General features: G+C 35.8%; 2 protein-coding genes across 2 annotated transcripts in view; one reads left to right on the top strand and one right to left on the bottom strand.

Annotated features, from left to right (window-relative positions):
• Positions 1-38: 38 nt before the first annotated feature.
• Positions 39-9705, top strand: LOC126809844 (uncharacterized). Its single transcript, XM_050534657.2, has 2 exons — positions 39-555; positions 4910-9705. Exons 1-2 carry the CDS (start codon positions 120-122, stop codon positions 5137-5139), a joined length of 666 nt encoding a protein of 221 aa, XP_050390614.1. The 5' UTR covers positions 39-119; the 3' UTR covers positions 5140-9705.
• A 110-nt stretch (positions 9706-9815) lies between these two features.
• Positions 9816-12422, bottom strand: part of LOC126809843 (receptor-type guanylate cyclase Gyc76C) — an 83769-nt gene continuing 81162 nt past the window's right edge. The window contains exon 21 of the mRNA XM_050534656.2: positions 9816-10832. Within this exon, the coding sequence (XP_050390613.1) occupies positions 10293-10832 (540 nt within the window). The 3' untranslated portion in view covers positions 9816-10292. The remainder of the gene's footprint in view (positions 10833-12422) is intronic.

Raw genomic sequence — 12422 nt, 5'->3', positions numbered from 1 at the left:
TTTCTATTTTTAGATATAGACAACGTCAGCAATGACGTGTCTAGGAAAGGATCCCCCTTCCTGTTGCCTACTTCCACTTTTGTTTTAGAGAAACGTGTTTTAGGTCGAAGTTATTAAAAATGGGCAAACTCCTCGTTATTGCATGCGGGGCTGTATCTGCTGTTATCACGACAGAACTGATTTATCAATGCTTCATTTGGCAAAGGGGGAAGAGAAAACAGAGGAAACTGAAACACGAAGAAGAAGGGATGATAACCGAAGTTTTATTCTTTCCTGATAAAGAAGTTGCGTGTAAAAATCACTTTATTAGTGACCGAGGTTGTTTTAATAGGAAGTGTAGATTTTCACATGCTAAAACATCATTAAGTGAACTATATAGACATTTGAATACAGCAGAAAAAAGTTTAGACGTCAGTATATTTTGTTTTACTTGTTTTGATTTAGCAGAAATTTTGATTATGAAACACAAACGTGGCGTGAAAATTCGGATAATAACAGATGATGATATGCAGGCGGATTCGTCAGGTGCTCAAATTTTGAATCTTAGAAAAGAAGGTAAGCATTGTAATAGAACAACAACAAATTGTCTAGATAAGAGAATCTGTTCATCATTGAAAAGTTGGTTGGTGGTCTGATGGCGCAGCTTTTCGAAATAATTATGTCGAATTTTTCTCAGATTAGAATGGATGGACGGATCATGTGGTTATAGCAAGAACTTTATCGAAATTCAAAATATTCAGGTGGCAAATACTAGTATATCAGTTATGAAATGAATTTTATAAAACATGACTGGATTGTTCATTATGATATGAAGTGCAACTCGATCAAAATCAAGAATATTTCGATCTATACTAACAGAGTTGTCGTGTTTAAGTTTTAAAATCGTTTGACTTTTGAAGCTTGCGAAAGAATTGTTTCCTGTACATAAGAATAACAACAAACAAGTACTTATGGACACACAAATGATTTTGTATTATGTTTAAATTAAATTTTAGCACCGAAGGAGATGCAATTGGACACAGATCACCAAATATTCCTACGCTGTCACCCACGAAACAAGGGCCAAAGCTATTTTTAGTCTTCCTCTCCCTTTTTCCCCCTTTTGCTTGGCGATTTTTGTTGACTTTTTGGTGTAGAATCGAGGAAAAGGGTTTGAAAATACATTTTCTGCCAGGTTTTGGTGAATATTCATAATTTTGATGCGGAAGGATACAAGAGTTGAGAGGTTGGTTAGGTTGAAATGTAGGGCCTGAAATTGCATGTTTACATGTCTCTACTTCCATCTTGTGTATCTCAAGTTTTTCATGAAGAACCTCATACGTGCTTTTGGGCAAGTGGTTGCCACATGTTGCTCCATCTGTGGTAGAAAGCGTTCTAAGTACCCAACGAAAATTTGGGAAAAAGTTAGAGCCGGTCTAAGATATGAGAATTAACATTGGAGTCAATGGGGAAATCTTTAGTGATCTGTGGCCTGTCTGTGTGTGATAAAGCTGTCACTGATATGCCTTAGTTTTGAAAATATGAAGATTAAATTCTCAGAAAATATGAATAAAATAGTTTGGCTACAGAAAAACTAAAAAAAGGTTAATTAAAAAAAAAAAATCAAAGTTTTGAAGAAAAATTGTGATTTTACTGCAAATTTCTCAATTTTCAATTTTTATTGAATTTTTAACAGTAAGTAAAATATTCTAATGCCCAATGTTGGCTTATTCAGTCTCAGAAAGCACAGATAAAATGAACAGTATTGAAATTTCACCAAATTTTGTCTAAAAATCAGGAATATTCACAAAAAATCTTGAGATTCCCCCCATTTCGATGTAGAAATTAATATGTTCATGACTACTAAAATGAGTCAAAATGTCTAAAAATGCCCATATTTTCTTTGCTAATATAACTTCGATGGGATCTACATGTTTGTCAGGTTAGAAATAGCTCCAGCTTTCCTACAGAAAATTGAAAATTGGTAACACTGAGTTAATAATGTACAGCAGATGGGTTTGTACAAAATGTTCAAAACAGGGGTTGGCTCAATTTTGCCACTATTTTACCCAGAATAAGCATTTTTTTCTTCTTTGAAACATTACATTCTTGCATTTCCTTCATGTAGGAAGCAATATCCCAGCCTTTCTAGACATTTTTTACTCCATCATTCTGTTTAGAGACAATAAATGCCCCACCCCACCCTTTTCTATTAATGTGTTTTGAGGGATTTAAATGCACCTGTGTTGACATTTAAATGATCTTAATTGGAATTTGTGGTTGAATTACAGCTAAGAATGTTATTTTTCACCCAAAAATATTTTTTTTGTGCATTTCAAGGATTTCTAACCCTTATTTGTTCAGAGTCAAACGTAGAACCCTGAGGCATTTCAGGCCAATGAGACCACACCCAGATATAAAACTGGTGTAGATGTCAGTTTAATGTTCAATATTTTCTTATCAAAATCCAGCATTTGTGGTGTTTGCTGCATTTATGTTGCCTATAGAACAACAAAATGTTAATTTTTCTCCTTTTCAGGCCTCTTTTTATGTTGTCAACTCTGTCATGACTACTTTTTTGACTTCATTTTTTCAGGAAATTAATGTAAAGTTCCAGACATCTTGCTTCAGCACAAGGATTGCAATACAAATTTGTAACATGCCTCTGAGGTTTGAGATGTTGGAAACATTGAAATATTCCCAAATTTGTGAAAATTGTGTATTCTGTGACCCTTCTGTTAGAGAGGGGTGATCATAGACCAAATATGGCATTTTTTTCATTCATCAATGCCTATTTTTAACCATAATTCATATTTATTGCACCTATTTTAGTTTATATGTGCATGTGTTAGCCCAATCTGTTTTACAGACCTAATGCGACATCCGTCTTTTATCTCTGTCCAAGATGACTGACCTTTAAAAGGTCAGACCGCTGTAGTTCTAAGGGTGACGTCACATCACAATGTTTACCAACAAAGCAAGATGGCATCGATAACGCCAAAAAAGATTACTTCTGCGGCTTGTTTTTGTTGTTTTAAAACAAACACGAGCAGGTCAATCAGATTAGACGGTAAAAAATGTACTTCTGAAAGAATTCAGAGTAAACAAACAGAAAAAAACGTTAAATTGATGGTCACACGTGCGTTGTTTACATTGAACGTAGTAATATGAACTGGTACGGGCAAAATTATATCGTTTTACCCATTTTACGCCTCCGCGTACTATTTTCTGTACCTATTTACGCTAAATATGGAATATTTTTTATCAAGATATACTTCAAACACCTTTATTTATTTTTCTAATACTAAAAAAAAATGTTTCAGAATTTAATTTGTCGAAAGAAAAAAGTTAATATTTTGTAGTCATTAAGTCGCATCGATGTCCTCCTTATCAGTGATTGTAGCGGCCAAGCGAATATTCACTGCGGATCAGTGTGATGTTAGCCAGGGATGGTAAAACATAGCTGTTAGACAGATTCCTTTGGTAATGTTAGTTCTGCAACCATAGATTAGATTAATTCAATCAGTGGCATGTTCAGGGGGTAGGCATACATGTTTCAGTATAGATCTCTAATATTACAATCATTGCAACTGGTTTGCATTTTTTCTGTTTGCATATTGTCCACAGATTCTAAAAATATATTTCTTGTCCGTCCGGATATTTAAAAAAGTGGAAAATTATTGGTATTTTGAGAGATGCTACATGTAAATTTTGTACATTTTTCATCACATGGCAGTAAAAAATTATATTTTTGAAAAAAATTCCAAATTATGAGTGTTTTCTATGTAGTTTCTTTGTAACTTGTCTAATTTTTTCACAGAACTCAGATACTGCCTTTAATAAGAAAGATTTTTAAATTTTAGCACAAAAGGCCTATGGACCTGAGATGCACCAGTGTACATAAAGCAGCATGTGTACTTAAAGGGCCATCATTTTTACAGTTATTCTTTGATTTTGATTTTCTTTCACCGGCATGTTGCCAGAACACATGGGAAGGAAATAAAAAGGGCCTTTTGGTGATACCTGAAGTTTCACCCCTATATAGGACACAGATCACCAAATATTCCTACGCTGTCACCCACGAAACAAGGGCCAAAGCTATTTTTAGTCTTCCTCTCCCTTTTCCTTTTTCCCCCTTTTGCATGGCGATTTTTGTTGACTTTTTGGTGTAGAATCGAGGAAAAGGGTTTGAAAATACATTTTCTGCCAGGTTTTGGTGAATATTCATAATTTTGATGCGGAAGGATACAAGAGTTGAGAAGTTGGTTAGGTTGAAATGTAGGGCCTGAAATTGCATGTTTACTTGTCTCTACTTCCAGCTTGTGTATCTCAAGTTTTTCATGAAGAACCTCATACATGCTTTTGGTCAAGTGGTTGCCACTTGTTGCTCCATCTGTGGTAGAAAGCGTTCTACCCAACGAAAATTTGGGAAAAAGTTAGAGCCGGTCTAAGATACGAGAATTAACATTGGAGTCAATGGGGAAATCTTTAGTGATCTGTGGCCAATTATTATATACGTCCATTTTGGAGTTTTGTCCCTTTGATTGAATACTGTACAATAATGAGGATGCCCAAGTTAATGTAAATCTTTACATAGTGACCGTAGAAAACGGGTAGTTGGGCTGACAATGTGTTCTCGCTGTATTTGTAATGACCTCTCTCCCAAATTCAGGCAAACTGTGAGGAAAATTTGCCCAAAGACAGACCAAAAAATCGGATAAAGAAAGCAAAAGAATTGAACACTATCTCAATTGTTAAAGAAAGACTTTTTGTGTTTTAATCTGTGTAAAACTTTCAGGTAAATCTATACCTCTGCCCCCTTAACCATAGATTCTTCATTAGCCTGTGCTTACCTTGTTTTCCAAACCTATTTTTAGACTTTTATTTCTCTAAAGCAGATTCTTAAAAATTTCTTACTTTTGTATTGTAGGTATAGCAGTACGTACTAATAGATCATCATATCTGATGCATCATAAATTTGTTATAGTTGATTCGAGATTACTTATTAATGGATCGTTTAACTGGACACGCCAAGCCATCACTGGAAATCAGGAAAATCTCCTTATAACTAACGATTCATATGTTGTAAATGAGTTTAGAAATGAATTCGAAAAATTGTGGCATGAGTTTGACCCGAAGAACTATACAGAATCGGGGTAAAAGGAAACAAGAAATGAAGTCTTCCGGTTAAAACTCTGGGAGAATAAGTATTGTATGATGCAAAAGAAAAACAATGCCCACTCATTGTATTGTCGTTGTATATATTTGACATTTGTATTATAAACTACAAACTGGGTTGATAACAAACTTTCATAGTGACCATGCGTAACTTTCACTCATCACCTAAACTCATCGTTTGTTAGTTACCTTTCATTGGTTTTATCCTTGTCACGTATATATTCTCAACATTTTCGTCTGATTTTATTAAAGTTTAGCAAGAGATATCCCTTGAGTAATTGTTTTAAGTCCAATTCTCGGAGTAAATCACCTTGACTAGAAGGCTAATATGCACCAAAAATAGCCCGTGAATACATTTCTAGGTCTTATGGTAATGACATTTGGTGTGGGGGCTTCATATCTATGAAGTGGCCCAGTGGCTCGCTAACCCGGAGGTCCGTTGTGGAATTTCATCGTTTTTTTCCCCAGCGTTGTCATTTTTATTCGTCCTGGAAGGAGGGCCTACCATGGGACGAAAAACTGACGTCCCGTGTATTGGTGTTTTTATTAAATATAGAATGAATAAAAACAAGGGAATGTACGGGTTATTTCTATTTTTCTCGTTTTCTCTTATCTAGTGACATTTTATTATTTTTTTTAATGGCAGATATCCTCTCACAGTCATACATGATAAATTTTCCTGTTATTCGGTATTATCGGTGAACAGATATTCGCCCGTGTATCTGTTATCGCTCGTACTTCAGTGAGTTATATAGAAGGATAACTCTTTTTTCCATTTGTTGCATCACTTCCGTTTCTTCAAATTTTCGTTAGCATCTATCGTAGCAATGATCTCTGTTAAAATTATATTGTCGAAACACGTACTACTACTAATAACAAAACGTTTGGTCTTGAAGTATAACTTCCTTTTTTTATTAAGAGTTCAAAATAACAAGTTTTTCCACTTGATTGTTGGTGTGACAAGACGTACCGAACACGCCAGTACTCCTTCGGGGTTCTAGTTTCATTTCATTTCATAATAATAAGATTTCGACTGAGTATGAATGTAAAGATTCGTTCTTGTTCAGACTGTTCATGCGAATTAGTATATGTCTTCATAATATCTATAAGAATTCCCAATATCTATAAGAATTCGACCGAATTATGTTTAACAATTTGTCAAAGTATTGTCCTTGTTCCGAATTTTTTATCAGAATTTGACAAAGTTTGACATCTGACATTCTATGAGATGAAACGGATAAGTATGAAACACAAATAGTAAGAAAGAGAATTAAGGAGCATACATGTATTCTTTAATAGGAAATATGATGAAACTAGTAATTGTGTCAAAATGAACATTTCGAATTTGAACTTTTATTTTTATATTTCATATATTAATACATGTCTTACACTTAAAGATGGGTTCCCGCGTACAAACTGGGTGATTTAATGGTATATATGGACTAAAAACATATTCAAACTAATTAATTTGTCATAACTTTGCTTCAAATCCTTCTCAAACATTGTAATTGCGAAGGAATGTCCTGCTATAAAAATTCGATCATACCAGGTCATGTTTACGTCACGTGACTTACCTCTCTTGGAAGTCAGAGGAGAATTCATTGCGTACATAAGACGATGTTGTCTTTAATCGCTAACTATTTATTACAAATATCAAATCCTGATTAAATTCTCGGATTATCCACTACCCGCGTCTTTTTTCGTCATTTTTATCTCAGAAAGCGTTGTACGCCTAACTCTTCATAAAGTTTATCAACTTGTACATCAAGCGCTCAATGTTCGCGTGTGACCTTTGACATCACGCGTGCAGAAATTCCTAATCGTCGGGCTGTTGATTAGGGGAACCCTTACATTTTTGTCCTGTATACGCTCCATGAGTGTTTTTCGGGGAATCCAGTATTTTTCTAGTAAGATTGGATATCTCTACTTTCCATATATACCAAAATTACCATACTTTTATTGGAAATAACCACCCGATAAATACTCTCCTGGGAACCCATCTTTAATTCGAACGATAAATGATCCATCACAAAACATATTCATATCCACTAAATATCGCAAGCTAACGATGGCATCGAGATTTGATTATGGTCTTGATAAGTTAATTAATGTCTAATTAATAATTCTTAAGTCAGAGAATTCTTTGTGAACTCGGGGCCTGGAACACGACACCTATCATAGGTGTTCCGTGCATACCTCATATTCAAACAACGATAAAGCACGTAATTTGATGGATTGGGGAATCCCTTGTAAACTACAATATTGTGGAAATTGAATCCCAGAAAATGAATATCAGTTCAAAAATGTAAAGTTCTGTTCAGTATTTGAAAATTCGTCAACATTTGATATGCAGTTGTTAAGAACGGAATATAGACGCAAGCCAGCGCCACCGGTCTTTTCTAAATTCTTTTGGTAGGCCTCTTTTTCAACCGATTGAATCCAAGTCGGAAGATTGTCTATTGTTGATAGTTTGATTTTGTTTTCTTAATTAAAGGTTAATAAACAATTAGAGTAGAGTTTTGCATGGATTAAGCCGAGGAAAATTGGATAGTTTCCGCAAATCACGCCCAGTGATCTTATTTTTCAATCTTCTAAACAAGAGTAAGATTATAAATGACAGTATTAAATGCAGAGAATATAGAAGGGTATTCATCTGGTTGAGTTGACAGATTCTGAAACACCTATCTGTTATGATTAGTATGATTTCAGTATGTGTGTAACTAATGAGCACGTATCAGCTTTCAGAAATGCTTTGGGGGTCACGGTGGCTAAGTGGCCAGTAAGACGCGGCTCGCTAGCCTGGAGGTTGGTGTTCGATCCCTACGTTGGCCGAGAAAGTTCATCCAAATTTTCCGGCGTGGTTCCCCCTTGTCAGTGATGCAGGATGGAGGGCCTGGCAAGGACAACTGTCTAGTCGTTCTGATGGGACGAAAAACCGAAGTCCCATGTACACATACGCGTGCACGTAAAAGATCCCTTGACAGTTGGAATTCGATATAAGAGTAGGCCGTAGTGCCGCTGTCCGGGCAAAATTTCCCTCATAGCACACTGTATGGCGTATGCCCGTCTTCATTAGTCCAGTTCGGAGCAGAACAGAAGGACGTTAAACCCCATTTCATTTCATTTTATAAATGCTTTAGGTATTTTTCAGACTTATAATCTTTTATTTATGTTTTTTTCATTCTTATGAATTTTCCCCGTTATTTATATCAGACCTTACAGTCAGCATAGAGTACTAGTTATTTAAATTTAGTGCTAATATATAATAATAATAACCATTTTCTAGAGCGCTGAACATTCATCCAGACTGCTCTGTGGTTCTTTAATTCGTCTTTAATGCAAATAGTACATACGGTCCAGAGCCGGATTTACCTACTCATCGGTTTACCAAGTGTACACTTGAAACAAGGTTATAAGTTTCCACGCTGTACGCGACAAATTAGCTTCCGTAGGCCCAATGCCAACGACCTATACAATGCCTATTGGTAAATCCGACCCTGTGTGTTTGATTGAATTGCACATGGGAAGGAATGTCGCATCATTAACTATACTAAGGTAATGCATGTAATCATTGGAAAACTATGGCAGCCTAGGGTGCAATAGAAAACTCAGCTTGTGTCAAAAACAGTAGATGATGTCAGTGTCGGGTGTAGCAACAGCCATCCTTGATAGTTTCCTCAACACACATTTGGATTGACTGAACGAGAGTCTGTTCCATTCCTGAATTACAGGTTGTCCAATTCAGCTAAGTCTTCCACGGTATTACAAACCTTACGCACTAGAAAGACCCAGATAGCAGTGCGTGTAAATGCAATTGGCCATTACTCCGTACAAGGGTCACACCCTCTAATTGTCGCAATGCACACATCTCGCACACATGTCCATAGAAATTAATATCACCAAAGTGTCACCCATTCCATTCTATTGTATATTAGACCTCCACCTCCCACAGAGTTTGAAAGAGTCTGATTTATTTGATGTCTATGAAACAGTAAGGACAATTAGTTATAGTGATAACTGTATTATGATAATGTATTTTTTAAACACAACAATCAATATATATATGTAATATAATGTATAATCACAATGAAAATGGTAGATGAAATATAACTTAATACAGTGCACCCTGTCTAAAACGGACACCACTGTCAGAACACCTCGTTTAACATATCTACGTCAGGTCTATTATTAAATGCATGTCCATTATTGCTGATAAAGCTGTCAATATAAATTACTTGCGATCGCATAAAAATCGCCAAAGAATTTGCGAAATCTGACAATTTGCGAAAATATGTCTAGTTATTTATAGAAACAGGGTGCAGGGTATATTATATTAATCTATGAAGACAATAAATTATAACCGGTATGCTAATCCATCAATGATCTACACTAATTTCAAGGCATCTGATAACATGGTTTACAGATCTATCATATATAGGCACAGATTATACAGAATTCACCAGTTTTTGTACATTCTCACCAATTGTAATTTCCATATTTATAAATAATGTTTTGAAGCATAAAAGTAAAGAATATACCCCCACTCTATTGTGGACTTATCTTATAAGAAGACATCTTGTGTAATGTTTTGAGACCATTCTCTAGTTGAAACGGTTTTATATACAGGGTGCCCCCCCCCCCCAAAAAAAAAAAAAATAAATAAAAAAAAACAAACAAAAAAAAAAGAATAAAAAAACCAAAAACAAAACAGAACCCATAAAAATTTGCGCTACGCATGCAAGTTTGCCTCCAACGCCGTGGAGGTCATTTGGAACATATTTTGGAAAGAACATGACTTTTATGCAAAGCCACCAAGATAACTGAAACTTTGGGAAATGACGGTACAGAGACTGAAGTTTAAGTCCAGCAAATTTGCTGAAATTTGCTGGACCTTTGTAGGATTTAATAAAAATTTTATGGGTTCTGTTTTTTTTCTTTGGTTACCCTGTATTAAAAGGTTGCCATCCCATCAGCTACTGGTATTGTCTTTATGAGCATAAAAGTCATCATAAGCACTATGTTATCACAAGATTAGGGTGGTATATAGACTTAAAACCCGTAAATATGGTGGCGCCCTACAAAAAGAGTCAACCATATTATTATTATTATCCATAACAAGAAAAATTTCTATCCCGTTACGTTTCAATAACACGTAATTCAAAGTCTACAGAACAACGCCTTCCAATTTTATCAATCGGACTTATGGACGGATTGGTTTTACATAATAAACAATCGGTCTCTGCTGACGTATTATTGTCATTTTGACCACACATACTTTCACTCCGAGACAGTCGCCACTGATGTCCGTTACGATCAGGTACTAACAAATGGTTCCGTAATGACGGAGTTGTATCGCACATCTTATCTTTGGAATTTCTATTGTCTCGAAAGGAAGAAACTCTTGTATGCATGGATTGGGAATCACAATTATCGGATTTATTTTCAGAAACTTTTAGAATGTCCCATAAGTTGCCCTCTGAGCGATTTTTTTCTATACCGGAACTGACGTCTATGTATTTGGGGTTTGTGTCGGTTATTCTTTTATGATTGACACTGAGTAAACGCCGTCTCAATGAACCACTCTCTGAATCCACTTTCCCTGTTACCATCATTCTTTGTTTACGAATTTGGACATCTTCGGATACTAACCAATATGTGAGTAAATCTCCTTTACCCTAAAAAAATATAAAATGATTAAAACTTATAATGCTCCTCTAATCAGATGATTAAGTTAATTAATGTTTAATTAATAATTTAGATAATATTTCAGGCCTAAAGAAAGACCTGCAATAGACAAATTTAGCTCTTGCATAATGTATTTTTATTGGTATGACGTGAGCTAATATCTCAACTTTAATTGTTATTAATGGACAATTTTGGTGTCAGCCATTATCACATGTGATAGAACTACTTAAACACGTTCCAAAACCCCATGAATATTATGGTTGTTAAATTATTTTGCTATCTACCTTATTGAAGACGTATGTAAGTCGTTATCTCCTCTACTGGGATTATATTGTTGTGCGGATGTAATATGTAATATTTTTATACAACGAAAATATATAATATATTGGGTGTACAATAATGCCATTATTCCATTATTATTGGCCCCATTCGTTTAAATAGCTTGACACAAAATAGCTGGTTAATGGTAGCCGTCAAATTAGGAGATCAATTGAGTATACACAGGCACATTGGGCCATACTATATACCGGAAAACAAACGGAAAACAACCGGAAAACACCATTTTATACTGCAATGAATACCGGAAAACAGCGGAAAAACACTAAATACCGGAAAACATCCTAAATACCGGAAAACACCCTAAATAGGTAACCCGGAGCCTGGTCCTCGGTGTGCGGTTTTGGACCAAGTGAGCGCCGATGAAGGAAAGTCAAGGTCATTACGATGGGTCAAATATAATCACTTGAACCATAATAATATTCAACATATTCCATCATATTCCGAGGGCCGCACACAGGATTTTTTTCTGGATTACTATTCGAGCTTTTTTCCCAAACTTGTTGACCAGTTTTCCTTGAGGAAACCCCATCTTTCGCCCAATTGTCCATGAGAAAACTACATATTCTATCTTACTGCATTGACGGGAAGTGGTAAGCTGGACGTCTGTGAAAAGGGTTGATCGATAAATTTTCAAGTAAGCAATTGTTGTTTTTGTTTGTGAAATAGAGGACTCTAGCCGATTAGGCTACTTCCCCCCCCCCCACGAGAACCTCAGGCAACCAATTTGTTTTATGTACTACTATCGTAATAAAACATTACTATGTTAACCACTTCCTGGTGGCTGAAGACTTCACCGAATGCGTATTCGGAAAAAAATGTCCCCGAGAAAATGTTTTTTCAGACAATCGATATTCGAGATGTCTTCTGTTGCACAAATTATGCTGCACTGTGTCAGAACTTGCATCTTTTGATCTGAAGATTGTAGATGGAAAAGTATCATTTGCACTATTTCAAAGTAAACCTGCATTTTCGTGTATCATCCCTTAATTTGTGATTAATGACAATGACTGTGGAAATAATATGGGTTGAGGAACGGAAGATCTATGTTCGTCACGTGACTGGACAATTCCACCCCCGTCCCACCCTGACGATGATCCCTCCCGGAGCGGCGCGGCGCGGCGCGCTCTCTAAAAAAATCCCGGGCACAGTTTACTCTTCTAAGTTTTCCGGTAGCTATTTAGTAACCCGGAGTTTGGTCCTCGTGTGTGGTTTTGGACCAGGTGAGCGCTGATGAAATAAGT

This window comes from Patella vulgata, chromosome 2 (assembly GCF_932274485.2).
Source record: "Patella vulgata chromosome 2, xgPatVulg1.2, whole genome shotgun sequence".
In the NCBI taxonomy this organism is placed as follows: Eukaryota; Metazoa; Mollusca; class Gastropoda; family Patellidae; genus Patella; species Patella vulgata.
The sequence above is the reverse complement of the archived record's forward strand: the minus strand, read 5'-3'. Positions and strand labels throughout refer to the sequence as shown.